At 39.4% G+C, this 19,470-nt stretch overlaps 1 protein-coding gene across 13 annotated transcripts in view; it reads left to right on the plus strand.

Annotated features, from left to right (window-relative positions):
* LOC116426273 (protein FAM135A) overlaps positions 1–19,470 on the plus strand; it is a 48,237-nt gene that overhangs the window by 18,356 nt on the left and 10,411 nt on the right. For 9 of the 13 annotated variants that reach the window (XM_076372881.1, XM_031974990.2, XM_031975001.2 and 6 more), the window contains exons 2-6: positions 14,721–14,994; positions 15,091–15,167; positions 17,503–17,716; positions 18,606–18,740; positions 18,845–18,874. In XM_076372881.1, the coding sequence (XP_076228996.1) occupies positions 14,918–14,994; positions 15,091–15,167; positions 17,503–17,716; positions 18,606–18,740; positions 18,845–18,874 (533 nt within the window). In that variant the 5' untranslated portion in view covers positions 14,721–14,917. Of the gene's footprint in view, positions 1–7,974; positions 8,086–8,778; positions 9,101–14,610; positions 14,628–14,720; positions 14,995–15,090; positions 15,168–17,502; positions 17,717–18,605; positions 18,741–18,844; positions 18,875–19,470 lie in introns of those variants that run through there. The other 4 variants (XM_031974991.2, XM_031974996.2, XM_031974993.2 and 1 more) reach the window with 4 other exon arrangements.

Consider the following 19,470-nt stretch of genomic DNA (forward strand, 5'->3'; position numbering starts at 1 on the left):
TAATACAAAACCAGTCGACGAAATTTTGTTCTACGCGTTCAATTCACTTTCTCGTATACATACACATCTTATATGACTGACGGTTCAAGCATTACCAAAATTCCTTATTCATTTAGCATTTAAATCTAACATTCATTATGTTATTTTCATGACATTATTCGATTTCTTATTTTATCTTTATAGCGTTACATTATTTTATTATGCATTATCTTTCTTACATATTATATTAACTTCCATTTTACTCAATTTATATTCTTTAGAATATTTTATTCCAATCTTTACTTCATCTCTCGCAATATTTCATCTTAATCTTTACTTCATCTTTCACAATATTTTATTTTAATCTTTCCCACGATATTTCATTCTATCCCCCATTTCCAATCTTTCTCACGTTCAGTCGTTCAATAATTCCCTCGACCCTCTGAGAAGGTCGCATCACCTAACCTCCGCGTTGATTCTGCGAGTCGATGAATCACCGTATTCGAGCGTCGATTCGCTGCTCGCCGTGCAAGGTCGTGAGATAAGAAATACTTTCCCTTCAGCCGTCCTTGGAGACGTACGCGTATAGTAGACGCCCCTTCGTCGGATAGTAGTGTCTAGACGTCTGACCAAATACGCGCGCTTCTCCTGGCAAGAGGTGGAGCGGAACCGGCAGCCAGGCGGACAGTGATGAGACGCTTAAAAGATAATTCCGGATGGTTTGATGAACCCTGCAGGGGCACAAAGTTCTTTCCACGCTGGGAGCTTCTTGCGAGGAGCTCGCTGGCTGATCTCTGACACGATGCTACAGCGTTGCAAACCAAGAATCTCCGCGAATTAACTTGGAATTATTGCTCTGATGCAATCGGGGGTTCATCAGGGTAATAATAAACGAGAGGAACAGACCGGCAGAGGCTTGAACAATAATTCTGTTGCGAAACTACGGTATCGGGAAGATTGCATGATCGTTTGTGGAGAAGTTGATTTGTTTATAAATAAAAATAAGAGATTTTGTTATTCCGTTTTATTTATTCTCTTTTATTTTTTGATGCTTCAGTATCGAGGTAAAAATATCTTATAAGTATTTGTCGATATTCACGTGATTTTGTCAGTCTTTTCTTAGTTTTCGTTTGAATATTCACATGGAGACGTTTCGTAAATATTTGATTTTATACTTATATTGTTTTCTCATTGTTTTTTTAGTTTTTGATATTTAAATGTTGAAATATAAATATTCTGTAAATAGTTTTGTCAATGTTAACAAGTCTCGTGAATGAGAATGTAAATTCCAATTTTGATATTCATTTTCAAATTGAAATGTAAGTAGTATTTACTTGAATGTTTTTCGGGTACACTGTAAGTTATTGGAGTCTATAATAGAGTGCATATTGACATATTAACGGTTACAGAATACGAACTGCTTCCATAAAGCCACTTTTTGGCAAGGAACAGTATCCTATCGGGTCAATCGATGGAGAAAAAGTATAGAAACCCTTGCCAACTCGAAAAAATTCTTGCAAACAATGCGCAATGAAATAGTAGTTTCAAGAGATACAATCAACGTCGTTATTACGAACAATAAAACACTTATAAACTTGCACAATGTCTCACAGACTCGTTGCGGAGGTATTATTCATCGAATCTAAACCCATTCCTCCAATTAAATCAGAAAAGCGAATTCATTATCCCGACCGAACGTAACACAAAACTATTCTGTACTTAGTTACAAGTTTAAAATCAATTATAACATTGACAATTCACGTCTACATTGTGTCTCGCTCTTTATTTAACATTTTAATAAACAGTCTTCAGTGACTCGGCCACTCGTTAAACGAGTTTCTGATGTCGAATATAATGTTCCTCGCCTGGACAAACGGTTAGATTAAACGGCTGTTAACAACGAAATTTTTACGCTTTACGAGTGATTAATTAAGAAATATTCACCTCGCTCTGTTGCTTAATCACAAGACCCTCGTCTGACGTCTGAATTCGAAACGGCATTTCGCATTAATAAATTGGTGAAAAGGGGGCGAACAGAATGCGCCGCAGCCGCGCGATACCGCCCCGCGTATCGTTTCTGCGCTCGAATTAATTACTCTAACCGAGTCTTTCCGACGGCACTATTAAAACGCGAAACGCGTGTCGCCGTTCTTAACGAAGGCAATTTAGGCGTCGCCCGTACCTGCTTTATTCCTTTGCAAGGAGCGGATCCTCGACAATGCGATGAAAGAGGTGCGGACCGTCGTCGCGAAAGAGACATCGCGTATATTTTCCAGTGACCGTAGAAAATCAACGTTTTGGGGAAAGATGGATAGGAGCATGGTTCATATTTATTTGGAATCTAGTTTTTTGGGGGAACTGTTAACCCTTTGCACTCGGAAGTCTTTCACTAGAAACATTCGACACTTCCCGATGAGAAAGACATTTTTTAAAACGAATTAATGAGGAAACATATTAAATTGAGAAGCAAACCTATTTTATATAAATATCTCATATCGATGTATTGTTCAGAACTTAATGTTATATATAACAATTTGTCATTTTGTTATATCGAATCGAATGGTAACTGAGTCACCTCTCGAGTGCAAAGGATTAAGATATAGGAGAGATATGAGGTTTAGCCATTCAAAATGACAAATATTTTCTAAAATGTAAGTATTGATTTTAACCTTTAGTACTTCCAAGTTTTACTTCAAATTTATAATTATTGAAGTTTCTTATTATGAATATACCTTTTATAACGAGATTACTATATTAAATAGTATTAATATTCTATATTAATTACATTATCACTAATTTCTCAGTGTTAACTCCAAAAACATTACAAATATAATACTTCCAAATCACAACATCTATTCCTCCACTCGACCATAAGAACACCTTGCAATACCAACAAATAATACTTCCCAAAATCATTTCCCCGTAAATCTAATTCCAATTAATTCCAAACTACAATTGTCCACGTGCAACCACCTAATAACATAATCACACGATTCGTTTCTTCCATTTATTTTTCACACTCCTGCACACATCGAGATGCAAACATTCCATTGGACAAGATATTCAAAAGACATTTCGTCCAGTCTCATTCACGGCGAATCGGAAGCAGAAAGGATCATGAAACTTCTTTCTAGCTGAATGGGGCCGGCTGAAAATTGCGGGCCGCGAAACGCGGTCGCGTGACACGCGGCTGATTAAACGGAAGCGTTCCTCTTCCGGCAAAGGTCAGAGGTTAAAAGTTCGGGGAAACGACCGGGAGGGGGTCAAAGACGTTAACTATTGAGCGGCATTGTGCCGAGCGGGCAGGGCTTGAAGGGCTTGATCCGCTCTCGTGTTCTAGCGACAAAACTCGTTTTCAGCTCGTCGACGGATGGTTCACGCGAACAACCGACCGACGCGTTCTTCGATCGTGTTTTTTACGAACGAATCGCGGCGGCCGTTTTTTCTCTCTGTCCGCTCCGCGGACAAAGGGGCGCAGGCGAGCTGTTGGCTTTTACACCACCCCCTTCCCGTGATCTGTCCGGGCTTCTGCTGATACCCTGTCACGGAACATTTTTTATTGCTCGCAATAACAGCGACGGTGTTTTCTAAACAGCACAACCGTGGCAGTTAAACACTGACCTGTTCAACCCCTTTATAATTTCCATCGCGTTTCATATTAATCTCGTCGCCGTTTAAATCTTGTGTACTCTGCTCGAGCTTTGGGTTGTTTAGGGGATTTCCGTGCAATTAAAGGGAAAAGCTTGACTCATTGGATTGTTGAAATTGTGTAGTTTTGCAGTGATTGTGTGTGTACCGTTTGTGTAACGCGTACTGTGGGTTTAATGGGATGTCTTTGATGGGTGGCATATTACTCGTGTCAGTGGTACGTGGAATGTATAAATTGAGGGTGGAACGTAATTGGTAGCATAGGGTTGGTTTTAAGGAAAATTGGTTAGACGAGGAATAAATATATTGCAATGTGAATGGAGTGAAGGGAATTATGTTATTCGAGAAATCAAATAGAAAAATCATTTTTTGATGGTATAACAGTGTTTTGGGAACCTAGAAAAATCAGATTTCAATTTTTCTAAAGTACGACATTACTTTAGAAATTTAAAGAAATCAGACTTCAATTTTTCTAAAGTATAACGTTATTTCCAAACCTAGAGAAATCAAATTTCAACTTTTCTAAAGTATAACGTTATTTCAAAGACCTAGAAAAATCAAATTTCAATGTTTCTAAAGTATAACATTATTTTGAAAATCTAGAAAACCCAGATTTCAATTTTTCTAAATAATAATATTATTTTAAAAATCTAGAGAGATAATATACACATACACACATTATTTTTACAGTAATAATCTTTTGTCTGAGCAAGGATTAGATATTGAGAAGGGTTGAAAATGTATCAGGTACTCTTGGCGACCGATTAATTACATCATAAAGAACCAGCGCCCCGGATTATCGAGGAGAGCACCACCGTTCGAACTGATACGGAATTTAAATAAAATCGCGCAAGTTGAATTGCAGATAGGGAGGGAAAAACCGGTGAAAGCTGATAGAGGGATCGTAAACCGCGCGCAGCTCGGTGATAAATATTCTTCGCGTTATTAACCATCGGAGAGACTGGCTGTCGGAATCGTTACCCGTCTACATGAAACTGTGAAATTATAGGGAATGCATTATTACGGCTCCACCCCCTTGCACCGGCGGTCTCCAATGAAGAAGGGCGAACGGTTGACGGTATTAAATTAATGGAGACCTGTTATTTGTAACTCTCCAGTGATTTCGAATACTACGAAGAAAAATTACAGAGCCGATCGATTATTCAAAATTATAGAAGCAGTATTTCATGGAAATGTGCACTAAAAAATGTTAATTACAGTTTTATACGTGAAGCTTAAAAATATATTTTTAAATAGCACATTTGAAGTAGATAATTCTTTGAAGTATTACAGATTGATTTTCTTCGTGTTTGAAACACTTTGATGTTATCTTAAATAATAATAATTAAAAATAGTGATCATTTTACTAGAAAGAAAACAATTGTTTAATGAAGAAGAATGTATATAGTTTTAGAAAATAGAATTTCATAAGTAGTCGTATTTATTTTATTTGTAAAATATTCATTTTACAAGCAATAATTAATAGTTTTATAAGAAAGAAGGGGAACGTGACTTGTTCTTTCATTCACGTGTTTCCTTTCAGCATTACGGTCGTCGTAGCCTTCGCGGCTCGAAGCGTTGAAACAAAAGCATCTATTTATATAACGCGTTACATTATGAAACAATAATCTTGTAAAATACTTTCGCGCGTGCAGCCGCCGCTGAGCTTTCTTTTGACATTTCAACCCTTATAGAGATTCCCTTGGGCTCGTGGAAGCGAAATAAGAACGTTCGCGTTATGAAATGAACGGCGAAACTTTCCCGACGCGTGGAGTAGTTTCGCGACAATTGCAGTTGAACTTTAAAACAGCCGACGATAAATAGCTGACACATTGGCTATTTATCACATTAGTTAGCCGCTTCACTGCCGTCGAAAGTTGCTTACAACGAGCGCGTTAAAATTTATAGGGTGATTCATGGAAACTTACGAGACACTTGCCATCCATAAAGACATTTTTATTATTCATTCTCTGATTCTAGTCTTTGAAGGACAGAGTGTCGTCATGTAATATGTCCAGTATACAACGTGTTCTGTAAGTAATGAGAAAGAGGTATATCTGTAAGAAGATGATTTTATCAAGAAAAATAATTTGCAAATGAAATCAAATGAAATCTGTTCGATTGACGTTTCGTTTCCTGTCTAAAGATGTCTTTTTTAAATCTTCTTTATAGGTGTTTAAATATTCATTGAGCCGGAGAAACTCTTCTACTTAATGTTTCATCTTTCCTAAAGGGTTTAACCGAAATTTCCACCTAGAATTGAAAATCTGATAACCTCTTTGCAGGGGAAGCTAAAAGCTACGAATAATACATTACATTTCCTTCCTAGTTGAACCAATATTTATAAGATACTCTCTATAAAGCTCAAACAGTTTTAAACTTTGGGAAATGAATAAAATTCATAAATAAAGTTTAGAAAAGTATTCAAAGAAAAGTAACTAAAATATTTATTACATTTACAAGAAGAGAAACTTATGGCTGCGCACTAATCAAGTATCATCTTTCTGAAATTACTAAGAAGATGACAGATGATTCTATGAACAATTATTTAAAAAATTCGTTTAGGATTGTAAATTAATTAAAGTCTCAATAGATTCACTTTTGAAGTTTCTATAGAGGAATGTCAAAAATTTGATTTCACTTTTCGGTAGTTTTATCGTTAAGTCATTTAGCTTCTCTGTAATGTCAAATGTTTATGATATCTATAAGTACCAATCGAAACGAAAGGGTTAATCTTTTGCATTTGATTTATTTTCAAAGCTGTTGAGTGTCAACTTGTACTTATTTACAAGGAAATAAATTAAAATAATTTACAGTGGCAGAATTCAATGTTTTCTATTTATTTTATTTATTATTATTATTATAATCAGACTTAATTCTTATAATCTTTCAAACTGTGACACTTTTTCAGACAATTTCCAATGTTCTATAACAAATTTCTATCGTCGTGTCACTAGAAATATTTAACATTTTCTTTTTATTCAATACTCCACATATCGAGGCATTCTATGAAGCTTAACACGAAGTATTGACATTAGGACTACCGAGCAGTTAACACTAGAACTACCGAGCAGTCAAATTGAAGTTTTCAAATTTTTCTGTAGGGACTCTAAGACTACAACTATTTTGATTTCAATTGATTTATGATTCAATTTGCGTGTTAATAACTCAATGTCTTCAGTAACTTCGCAAGGAAGCATCTATTATCTTTTCAATAATTGTAAAAGAATAATTCATGAATGGGTAATTTTGACCCATTCGGTGGTTCTAGTATTAAATTCACTTTCTGAAATTCCTCTACAGAAACTTCAAGAGTACATCTAGTGAGACTTCAATTTGCAATCCAGTTTGAGTACTGCTCAATTAATTTCTTTAACAATTTCTCAGAGAAACCTCTGTTATCTTCGTAACCATCGTAAAAAGAAGAAATCAGGAACGAGTCATTTTCACCCTCTGGTAGTTTTATTGCACTTTCATTATTTGCACTCGAAAATTGTTTCGCTACATATATTCCCCATTTTCTAATGACATATCAATGATATGTTTTATAATTAATATTGATATAAATAATATAGAGATTAAGGGATAGAACTATTCTATTTTAACGTTGCATGGATAATTAAGTTAAATGAATTTTAAACTTGAACATCAAACTTTGTAATTTTGTTGTATCAAACGAAATGGCGAGCCACCTCTCGAGTGCAAAGAGTATTAAATTTCATAATTTTATATGTACTAAATCAAGTAGCCGCTCAGAGTGACCATCGCAGTGCAAAGGATTAAATCATGCCAGGGGTTAGAAGTACACCAAAAGTCCCAAGCGCGAGAGTAAGTGTCCGCCCCGTAAAACGCTCCGATGCCGAATTTCCGGAATAATCAGGCTGGATTCCCATCGCCGAGCCGCGCCGGTGCGAATAAAACAAACCCGGCGCAGGATGCCGGCAGTAACCCGAGCGGTCTGCCCGTTACCGCGCGACACGGAATCGCAAATATTTCAAGAACTCGGCCCGGCGACCGAATAAGAGAAAACGAAGGTCGGCCGACCGGCTGTCGACCCCTTCGCTGCCCGCCCGCCACGAAAATTCACCCCGAAACGAAACTCTAATCAATACGAAATTTCAATCTTCCACTCCCCCGCCGCTCCCCTTGCTCCTCTCGTCACTTGCCGGTGCTCGGCAGCCCCCTTGTTGCTGGTTCGCATCCGTTTTCTCTTCCATTTTCCATTCGGGCCGACCTTCCGCTTAGTCTTCATCCCCCAAGTCGGCCCGGCCACGGGACGGGGGCGACGTTATCGTCGATTACGACGCAAATAAACCTCGAAGGCTGTTCAGGGTCGACTCCGACGTAGTCGCCGGTTGTTAACGGGTCGTAGTCGCCGCTGTCAGCGTTGCCTGTTCTTGTAAGTGCCGGGCGAAGACGGTTCGGGGGTGAATCGCTTGTACAGCTAAAACGAACGGGGTTGGTTAATCAGTTGATTGCTGGGTTTTCGACTCTTGTGGATTTTACAGTTTTTTTGGCAGCGGGAAGATGGAATTATGGCGGAAAGTGGTTTTCGTTGGACGGATGTTAGGGGAATAAGGTTTTGAGTGGTTTCTAGTGTGCATTTTGGGGAGTTTTACATTTTCAGGGGTTTTGTAAGTTTTGTAGATTCGCACTGTGGTAATTAGTGCATTATGGATTTTTATGGGAATTTGGATTTTTGCGAATGGGATTGGGAGAATAGAATTGTCACAGATTTTTTCTAAGAAATATTGTGAGAAGGATTTTGGATATTTTATATATGAGCCGGTTCTTTTTAAAGTGGAGCAAGTGCACTTTTTCGTACATTAAGAGTTAAGTTATCAAGTTAAAAATATTTGCAAACATTAATCAATTCGGGTAATGTTTGTAACACCGTAATCCCGTTAAATTTTGTAATGCAACAATGGTTAATACAATTGTCAAAGGAAAGGAACGGTTTTTCAACTACTAATGGACTTATTTCACTTTAAAAAAAAAACCGCTCATATATCTGCATATCTTTTGTATTATATACAAATTTGCATCTGTAAGGTCTCCGCAAATGCATAGAAATGAATAAAAGATTACTGAAATGCAACTTCATTCTATTACGAATTGCTATCGCTGTTACTATTGCAAAACATAATTTGTTGTCGGGTCATATAAATTGTCGTCAGTAAAGTATAATACACTTTGCCCACCTTTGTCGGCGAAGAAATATCGCTGTATTTTTGTGCTTTTTTTTTAAGTTCATTAAAGAAGTGACAATAAATAGATAATAATAATTTACAGTTTATACATAAACTGGATCATTTTATTTTTAAAACAGATCTTGTATACCAAGGAAGCAGTGGGAGTTTTTATAGGGCAACAGTGTAAACGTCATAGGGCTGAGAGGGCTTTTTATATTTATCTTTATTTTGAGTTTGTTACATTGTGGATGGTTACTTGGAAATTAAAGTTTCTGTGGTCGGTGAGTTTTGTCGAAATATATTGAATATATTTACTCATTCAATTTAACAATTTTTAAATTACCTTTCATTTGCCATATGTTTCAATTATGGTTTCGTAATTACCTGAACACTTATTCAACGATTATATTACTAATTTCTGAATCTGGAACTAAAATTCTTGAGTATCGAAATAATTTATTTTTGAAACAATTAGTGGACATTCTTTATGGCCTCGACAAATCAACATAATAGCACAGCCAGGAAACAAGCTAGAAATAACCACGATAACAGATTTCTACGATCTTTTTATCGCCTCGGACGTTTCCCTAGCCGTAGGAGGCCTGGTTAAATTAAGTATGAACGGCTATAAATAAAACTCCCACGATATTTTTCGAACCGTCCGGACGATCGAACTGTTTTCTGCACGTGCACGAAGCGCAGGTTCTTCACCCAATACCACGAGATCCTTTAAATCTTCAAAGGCAACTCGATTCTTCCTTTGTAATATTAAACCTTGATGAAAATCTCTTCATCGTACTATCGTTTCCCTCTTGCTCCATACCAACTCCATTTCAAAATAATCTCCCATTGTATAATACCGCACAATTTCTTTGCAACCAACATTCGCAAAATCCACATAGAACTAAGATCTCAGGCCACTTAAAATCTGTATACTCATAATTCACCTATAGCCTTTTCAATTCTTTAAAATTCGCAAAACTTGATTTCACACTTTCAAACGATGTTTCTACAATAAAAACACTTCTTTCGAATTCTTTCAAATTCAGCGCAACTGAAATGTTTCTCCTACTTTGTAATTCCATGTTTCAAACGAACGATGGAATTTGTTTCGATGCGGTTGGACCTTCCGGTGGCAACGACCGTTCCTCAAATTCCCGTTAAATTGTAAAGAACGCGCGAGGCATTTTTGGTCCCGTGTTTCGCGAATTCCGGCGCCGCTGCTTTCAAGCAATTCTCATCGGGAACGAATGCTTCTCCGTCGTTTCGAAGCGGTGGCAATGGTATTTCTAGAACCGAGGCCGACGCACCGTGGCCCAGTTTAGCGGCACTAGTCGTTTCTGGCCTACATCGAGCGTCGTGTACTTACGCGATACGATTCGAGGCCGTGAAAACCGTTTCCCGGCGGAGAACCGACAGTATGATTCGCTTTGGGCTCGAAATAATTCATTGAATGACGGATCGTGTGGATTAGGTTGATGAGAAACTAACTTAATTGCATGTGAACCGGCTGACGCGCGGAAATCGTCGCCGAGTATTCGTTATTCACCGAACACACCACTTATGCATCGATTTCAGAGTTTTTGATTTTGCTTTAAGGATACACGGATGCAATGTGGCGGGGCAATTAATTTCATTATGTGTATAGAAATGAGTTTGAATATGGATAAGTTTGAAAATATGATGAGAAGTTTGAATATGAAAAAGTTTGAAAACATGAAGATTGAGTTTATTTTAGTGAGATATTAAACATAATTTAATTGATGAAAATAATAGCCTTAATTCTAACGTCATCGTGTAATATTGCTTAACGTTTTTATATATCGTATCTGTGACTTTTTTGTCTTTTATATTTACTGTTATTTTTACATTTCATCGCACTTCTTGAAGATCTTCAGGAATCTCAGTGACAACTTGTCTAGACAGCGTGTGCAAAAATATTACAATGCTAAGGGTTGAAGCTGATCCAAGTCTTGTAGAAATCAAAGCGACAGTTTTCAGACCACTAAAAACGTGATGCGAAAATATTACTAGCTAGCGGAACCTCTTCCAAGTATTTTAAAAATCCGATTGGAAATCTCTGCTAAGAACGGGACAGGGAGATTGTTGAAGGGTTTGAAACTCATCCAACTTCTTAAAAATCGCGTGAAAATCCTCTTTCACTAAAGAGCCAGATACAAAAATCACTGAATCGCAACAAGATCAAGATGTCCATATCCTCCAGCACTCTACACATTCTTATTTAACTAATTTCGAGATCCACCTCGGTGGTTATTAACACATTGAACGCCATGGAGACCACCGGTAACCAACCAAATCGAATTGCTATAGTTCATGCAATTAAACGATGATTATTTAAAACCATTTCTATACGATAAATAATACTACCCAATACAGCAATAATAACAACGCAATTCAATCAAATGATTTAATATTATATTTTGTCCACATCCCGTATTTCGCTCTACGAAACCGTACGACATTCAACGTGTTAACTAACCATATTTCATTAACAAATCCAAAGTCTATTAATAATTCTTCTCTTCATCTCTCACAAAAAAAACCATGCAAACTTTCTACCCAATAAAAAATCCAATATAAAAATCCAATGACAATAAACTTATGAAAACGACTTTTTCCCGGAAACTTCGGCATCGCTTCTCCCCAGTTAGCTACGCTTTCCTCCGGCAGGAGCGAGTTTAAGTGGTCAAAGCTTGCCAGGGAGCTTCCGTAAGACCGGAAATGAAAATCCGCCGGCGAAGCCCCGGGGACTTCGACGACTCTTCGAGCTGAAAGCGGTCGCGCGCCACTGTCAAGGACGCGCGAAGGCCGCGTGCACGCTTCCTCGAGAGAGATGAAGATCAACGAACTCGGCGTACGCACTCAGAGCGCGCGAGAGGGTGTGCAACGAGAGGAAGGCGGGCCGGGGGTGGGAAAAGGAGAGCACTAAAAAAAAGAGAAGAGGAAGAAAGAGAGAGGGAAAGAGGAGCTGCACTCCTTGTCGCGCGAGCGAGCGAGCAAGGGCGAAATGGCAGCGAGTAGCGGCTGCCTGCCCCGTCTTTGACCACTTTCAGGGGCTCTCGCGTAATCTAGTTTGGTCGCCTGACAGGCGAGCGTCGAGAGACAGACGAACTAGCGAGCTAGCGAGCGAGCGGGCGAACGTCGTCGTGTCACGGACGCGTCTGGCTCAAAGTGCATTGAATCACTTTTCCTCGGGACGAGGAACAACCATTGTCACTGGTTGTTATTTCTGCGCCGCTATCTGCTCACCAATTTAGGACCGCCGCCGGAACTTCTTTTAATTAACTACTGCTCGCTCTTCTCTACTTTTCTTCTGTGCTCGTCTGGGGTCTGGTTTCCGCTTTGTCATCGGCTGGTGTTTTTTCTGGCGGCTCCCGGGGTCGATTGGTTTAATTGATCTAGAAATGGAGCGGTTTTCGGGACTCCAGGTTGCGATGATGTGGGATGGTTTGTTTTTTGAGTATATTGGATGCTGGGGATGTTTGTTGATGTAGTTATTTGGGAATTCTCTGATTTTAACGCGGTGGACGCTGTGGGAGTCACCGGTGACCCCGGATCGCAGCCGGTTTACCGTAGTTCACTCGATTTAATGATAGTTGCTCAAAAACATTTGTGTGTTATAAATGACGCTACTTAATGTGGCAAGATTCAGCTAGATGAATGTGCAATTATAATAATTTGATTCAATTTTGTGTGATTTGCGTTGTAGTTCGTTATGCATTCGTATGTGGGTACCATTTTTTGGTCCCGTTTTCTGTATTTGTTTGATACATTAGTATTATCGTTTTATGATAGGATATTCTTTGACTATATTATTTGGATGAATTAACCTTGAATTATCATGAATTTGGAGATTGTTCAGATAGGAGTAACAGAAAATAGTTTTTATTGAAACTTCTTTGTTATATGAAGCTTGCATTTTAGTTATTCAACAATCTAACATTTCATATAGATTCAGGATTAAATAAAAATTCAGTGAGGTATTTACAATAAAATTAAAGAAATCTTAAAAATATAATCTACAGACCCAAAATTTCGCTTTTCACATATCCCAATATAATCTGAAAAAAATCAAACCTATATCAGTAATCTCTTTTCCCAAAAATCAGAACGTTCCTATTCTTCAAAGAGAATACAGCATTTTCCACAGATTTCATACTTCACCCTGTCTCTGCGATACAAAACTAGCGCAATAATCATCAACGAAACGTTCACATCCCCCATAAAAAATGTATTCATCAACATCCATACAAAGTTTCATCACCTTCTATTCAACTGTATAAAACATTCGATTCACTGTAACGCGTTTTAGCTCGAACCAGCTCTAAGACACAATAACAAATAAATTATTTCCTCGATGGATGGAGTGCTCGTGACTCGACGAGCGGCACGGAAGCGACGAGCCTCGTCCAGGAGGTGCTTCAACTTCCGGCGAAGCACGAGTGGATAAAGGTGTATTGTGCGCTGCTCGTGTTACGGGAGCAAGTTTTTTTCTTCCGCCTCTCTCTCGCGACAAATAGGCCCCGGGAGTCGCCAGTTACCCAGTCTCCTCCTCTCTCTTTTTTTAACGATCGTTGTGACCGTTCGCGAACACAGCTTTTCTTCGCGAAAGAGAATCATCGCCGAGCTTAACAGCTCGAAAAAAAAAACTTCTCGAAAGCGACCCAGGGTGAAATTGTTCAAGAGCTCCGCCGTGGATTCCCGTTGACGCTTGTCTCGCGGCCGTCAGCTAACTGTGCCCGGCCGAATTCGCGGAATTGAATCGTTTAGAACCGAGGATTATCCCGTTCCGAGCGTGCTCTAATTAAAGTTATGGCCGGCACGATTCGCCGGAATGAAACGATTCGAATTAACGTTGCGCGGCCGGCGAGAATTCGGCTTTCCAGTTTGCCGCTTCGTTTGGAATTTCCGTTACTGTCGGTTTTGGTGGTTATTCGATGTCGATTAAATGTTTGAGCGCCTACCTTTTCTCGTTCGGTTTAGAGAAGTATGGATATAGGGGATGTAGGGAGTGTGATATGTTTTGCATTTTCTATTCTGTATTTTATATTAATTAAATCGACATCAATCTCTCACGGCGGAATCATATTTTTCAATCTCTATCATTTTTAATGTAATGCAACGACCCGCCACGTTGAGCCGCCTCTCTTCACGCTGTACGACGTCGACTGTTCTTAAAATGTCCGACAACTCCGCGTCCACCATCGAAGTGTCACCCGAACTCGTTAAAAATTCCTGTTAACCCGGTTTGCCAATTCTCCGGAAAAATCGTTATTCCGTTGACGTTGAAATAATGTTAACAAAAGTTTTTCCCAATTTTTGCCATTCGCTTAATACTGCCCCACACAAACATTTGAAATTATTTTTGGATTGGGTCTGAATTAGTGATGAACTAAAACTTAAAAAATGTCTGGGTTAGGTCCGCACTAATACTAGGTTTACAGAACACATCAATTTAACGCACACCGAATTATAAACATTATTCGTCAAACGTTCATGTCAATTTTTATTGATTCAATTGCACGATACGTATCCTAATTTCTGTTCCTCAACCCCTATCTCCCGACATCTAAAAAAATGAACATCAATTGCTCTAGAAACAATAGAATAAACTGTCCAATAAATATCCATATACCCAGTATTAATAATAATCTAAGAAAAGCTTAGGTCTAGGTTAGTGATAAGCTATAGCTTGTAGGGAAAACTAGGTTAGGTCTGACTTTGTGATAAACCATAGCTTAAAAAGAACTGGGTTAGTGATAAGCTAAAGCTCGAAGGAAAAACTAGGTTAGGTCTGCGATAATCTAAACCTCCAACAAGAGAACTACTCTGAAATCTGAAGAAATCGTTGGACTACAAATTTATTATAATTCTTTCCAGGGCGGCATCGACGCTGAGGTGTTCGTCCAGGATGGCAGGAACGAGCCGAGGATCTCGGCCAGGACCTAACCAGTCTACGCCAGTGAACCGTCGCGGCGGAACCTGGTTTTCGTGCGATTAAGAGTCCGCCGCTCCTTCAGGAGGGCCGAAAGGGGTGGAGCGCAGGGGTGGTGGTTCTTGGCATCGCGGGGATCGAGATGAGCGATCTACAGGCCACTCTCGAGTTCTCCCTCGAGCTCTGCAAGTTCTACAATGTCGACCTGTTCCAGCGTGGGTAAGCGGATCCGGCTTTCCACGCTTTGCCGGGCGCGACTCGGTCCCGTAATTGCGAGGGCTTAGCCGAGCTCATCGACGATTTCCAATTTCGCAGGTATTACCAGATCCGAACCGCCCTACGAGTGTCGCCGAAACTCCCTGTTAAGGTGGAGGTTAACCAGCTACGGAACCGTGAGTGCATATTTTCGTTGGTGCATCGCTGTGCATTTCAATTGCGACTCCGAGAGATCATTAACTTAATGAAGTTCATTTTCACGTTTACACTCGCGAGAGGCCGGAGATGTTACCTCTTTTTCGTGGCTGCCAATATTCGTGGGGTGAGATTCATCCTCGGAGTTGTTTAAGGGTGAAATGGGAATTAGTGAGTTTATTATTTGTTCGATGAAAGGAGACGAATTGGTTGTCTTCTTGAAACGAATTGGTTCTGTAGATTATAGATTATTGATTGGATAATGTTTATGTTTAGAAGAATTGTGTATTTAAGGATGAAGCACAGTTGAAATGCTCATGCACAGGAATATGTTATTTTGAGTTTCTTCGGTTCGATTTATTTTAAATCTATATTCAATGGTGTATGCTTCTTCAGCTTTCTCATTGCAATATTTCTAGGATCCATATAATCCTCTGAAAATTGAATAACAAAACGGTCCTACCACAGTTCACGCTTCAATCACAAGTCAATCCAACTTTAATCAATGCGCGTCTTAATTTCATACGAATTGACACTAAAATTTTCGATTAATCTTTTAATCAGTCGATTAGACTGTTGATTCCAGTAAATAAAAGATGTTTAACAAATGGGAACAATCTTTTATCGATGTGTTTTCAAGAATACGATAGAATGACAATAGGAGAGAAGTGTGTTCCCATGAATCACGTTCGTTTCGATGTAACTCCGTCGCGTGTCCAGCGATCCTCTGAACTTTCTTGCTCCCTGAAAAGCGGGGGCGGGAAGAGGGGGGTGGGGAAAGTTTCTGGTACATTGCACTCGTCTCGCCAGAGAAAACTCCGGCTGAATTCACTTACCGGCTCTCAGTTAGACAACGGCAAACTAGTTCAAACCGAACTGCACTCCGACAGCGATAGCATTAGAAAGTTCGTGGGACGATTCTCCGAGTCGCAGACATTGTGGACTGCAAATGGGCTGTTCAATGGGCGGACAAAAAACCAATCATAGTCGCTCCGTACTTAATTATAAATTGACAGCGGATGTTCACGATAATTCCGACCTTTATAGACCAATAGAAATTTATGCTCATTGGAGGTTTTATTTTTAAGAATTTTATTCCTATTCATTGGTTGTGAATGAAAAACTTCAGGCAAGCTTGGACTGTTTTCAAATTATTTTATCATATTACATTTTATCATATTTTATTTTAGGTAGACTGTAGATATTTATGGTTATACTTTTATTTGCTTGTAAAATTAAAGGACACAATGAAATATAATACTAGAAACTGTATCTGCAGGAAATAAAACTCCACTTTCTCGGAAGTTGTCTATAGAAACTGGAATTTGCAGAAACATTTGCAGCCTATTCATAATAAATCAAAGTAATATTGTTGTAGGGAAAGTTAAATATAAACGCTCAAAGAGTCGCGTTCCGTGGATTACACATTCAACGTAGCCGCCATTTCGCTTGCGAAGTTCTCTGAAACTACGGTAAATGTAAATGAAGATTTATGACATTTAATTACGAGATTGCCTGGTTTTTGTAAGAGAAAGTGCATTCTGATTCACGGAGCTCCGAGTTCATTCCAAACAACATTCAATTTCGTCAGCAGAGTAATTACATGCGCAGAGTATGCAAAAAATGTAATATTCATCGGCAACTTCGAGTGATTAAATTGTGATTATTAACCTGTAGATTCCATGCATCTATATGCTAATTACATGCAAAATTTATTCGATCCGACTAAAATTTGCAGCAACAAGGAAAACAAATAAATACATACGAACATTAAAAACATTACCTCCGCATAAATAAAAACAACAAAATCCTAAACAAGTACAATAAAAATAATATAAACAAATGTACAATTCCCATCCTCTAAAGCAACCAGCAAGCCAACCCCGACATACACAATCCCACATGAACCAAAGAGAATTAAATTTATCAAAAAATTAACCATCGCCCACCTCGTCGCAAATCACTCCCAAAAAACCACAACTCCCGCGAACCTGCGCTCCCTGCAACACACACCCCCAACAAAACCCACGAATCCCATCCAACAATGCAACAAACGCCGGGCCTCCCCGCAGAAGCCAAGAGCGACGGTAGCAATGTGGATGACCTATCCCTCTAACCGAGACGCGACTCATTCCGAAGATGCATCAGACGCTTATGCCTGGCGTATCAAGGGGTTATCTAGACGAGCATCCACTCAAATCATACACAACCGCATACTGCCAGCAACCCCCTGCTCCCCCATGCCCTAACCGCCGTTTCTCGCGACACCGAAATTCAGAAGACGCGACCGTTCGGTCGGTCCGTCCATTGTTCCAGACTCGTTGGAGGCGCCTGGGACGAGCAAGCGCTTTCAGATCCTCTACAGAAACGAGGAGGTGACACTCGGCACTTCGGTCCTATTCCGGGCGCACGTGCTCGTGCACAGTCACAAGATCGAGGAGGTGCTCTCCCGCACCCACTTCAATCTCGGCGTCGAGCTATGGTTCAGCGAGCCGACACAGCCCGGCAACATGGCCTGCGTGTCGTCTAGGTAAGGAGCGAGTCTTCCGTCGTCGACGCCGCGGCGCAGCGTCCTTCACGTGAGGCCTGCCATCCGCGACGATCGCAATGATCTCCCCGGGAAACGATATTGCGGTCTCAGACGGGGAGATTGCTACACGCCGGCCCGGTTATACGAGGTCCGTGGGACACCGACGTCGCCGAAAGGCGTACAGAGTGCCCGTTCAGGATTTCGAGAGGGATTTTCGGGTTACGCTTGGACGCTGAATGGGAAGATTCGGGATTTACCGGGGCCTGGGGAGATATAGCTTGAAGATAGATGTAGAAGTGGAAGGCTTTGAGGTTGATGTCCTGGGGAGAAGTTCGTTGACCTCCAAAGTGGGCAATTCGAATGGTAGCTCCTTTTGTATTGAAGTTTTTGGGGAAGTTTTATTGGAAGTTTGTCAAAGAATTGTTTGTATTAAATTGAATTGAATAGGCTTCGGGGGGGCTATTTCTGTTAAGAATTCGTGACAGAATTGTTTGTATTAAACAATTTTAAGGAATTATTTCAGAGTATTGAGTTTGTCGTGTTCGAAAGGTACAGTTTGTGATTTGTGTTTAGTTTATTTTGGTTACGTTGGGGTTTTATAGGAACTACTAATTTCTTCGTGATTGACTCTGGAGGAAGGTTATACTATATAGCTTTAATGTAAATATTTAAGTTTGGGGTTTACGTAAAAGCGTCTGCAAACAGCAGATAATTGTTACAAAGTTCTGGTATAGATATAGACAACGGAGCGTCCCGTGAACTTCTTTCAAGGTGTCGGAACTTCCCTACAGACCTAATAGATAAAGTGATCGATAACCTTGGCCGCGTGCGCCTCAACGTTCACAGGTTGAAGGTTTGACGAGCGTCGTCTGGTTTTTTCGCTTTGTAGGGCGTTGCAGCTGAACTTCGCGCCGACTAAGGGGCTTCACTATCATCTGCCGGTACTCTTCGATTATTTCCATCTCGCCGCGGTATCCATCACGATCCACGCCTGCCTCGTTGCACTCCACCAGCCCTATATCAAGTCTGTATCACCCCGTTATTTTAAGTAACTTATAATCATACTATTACTGACCAGGATCGTCTCTGTCTGTTCTTACAACTTTTCGTTTCCGCCGTTTCGCGCAGGAAGAGCATACTTCACTACGTGCAGAGTTGGTGAGTCTCTTATCGAAATGTTCTTTTTATAATAAGATTAAACAAAAATATTTATTTATAATTACACTGTAGAAGTTTATACATTTATCATGTCCTAAGATCTTGAAAAAATTGAAAACCGTAAGATTGTCAGAGTTTAATATGATTTAGGTTTATTTTTAATTTGTAAACAGAATTAATGAAGGAAATAGAATTTTAATTTGCATATTTGAAAGCCGGTTTATGAAATTGTAATTTATATAATATACATTACTTATTTATTGAAATGGATTCACTAGAGAAATATTATTTCTGCAATATATTTAGAAAAGTTCCATAGAAGACATATTATTTATGCTGCACGGAATAATTGGAATGAAAGTAACGAAAAGTCCATGTTCTAGAGTCAATGAATCATCACTTCTTAGTAATAACCTTAAGCCAATAATCTAGTCACACAGAAAATAAAATTCCTGTAAAGTGACGAAGTAGAAACTCCGAGAATGTAATTACATCATTGTCAGGTAGGCTCAAAATTCGCGACAGAGCGCAAGAAAATGGCCGTGAAATAGGTTTCGCTGGAAGCACTATTCAATTATTCCGTCAGTTTAGTATTC

The sequence above is a fragment of the Nomia melanderi genome, chromosome 12 (assembly GCF_051020985.1).
Source record: "Nomia melanderi isolate GNS246 chromosome 12, iyNomMela1, whole genome shotgun sequence".
Classification (NCBI taxonomy): domain Eukaryota; kingdom Metazoa; phylum Arthropoda; class Insecta; order Hymenoptera; family Halictidae; genus Nomia; species Nomia melanderi.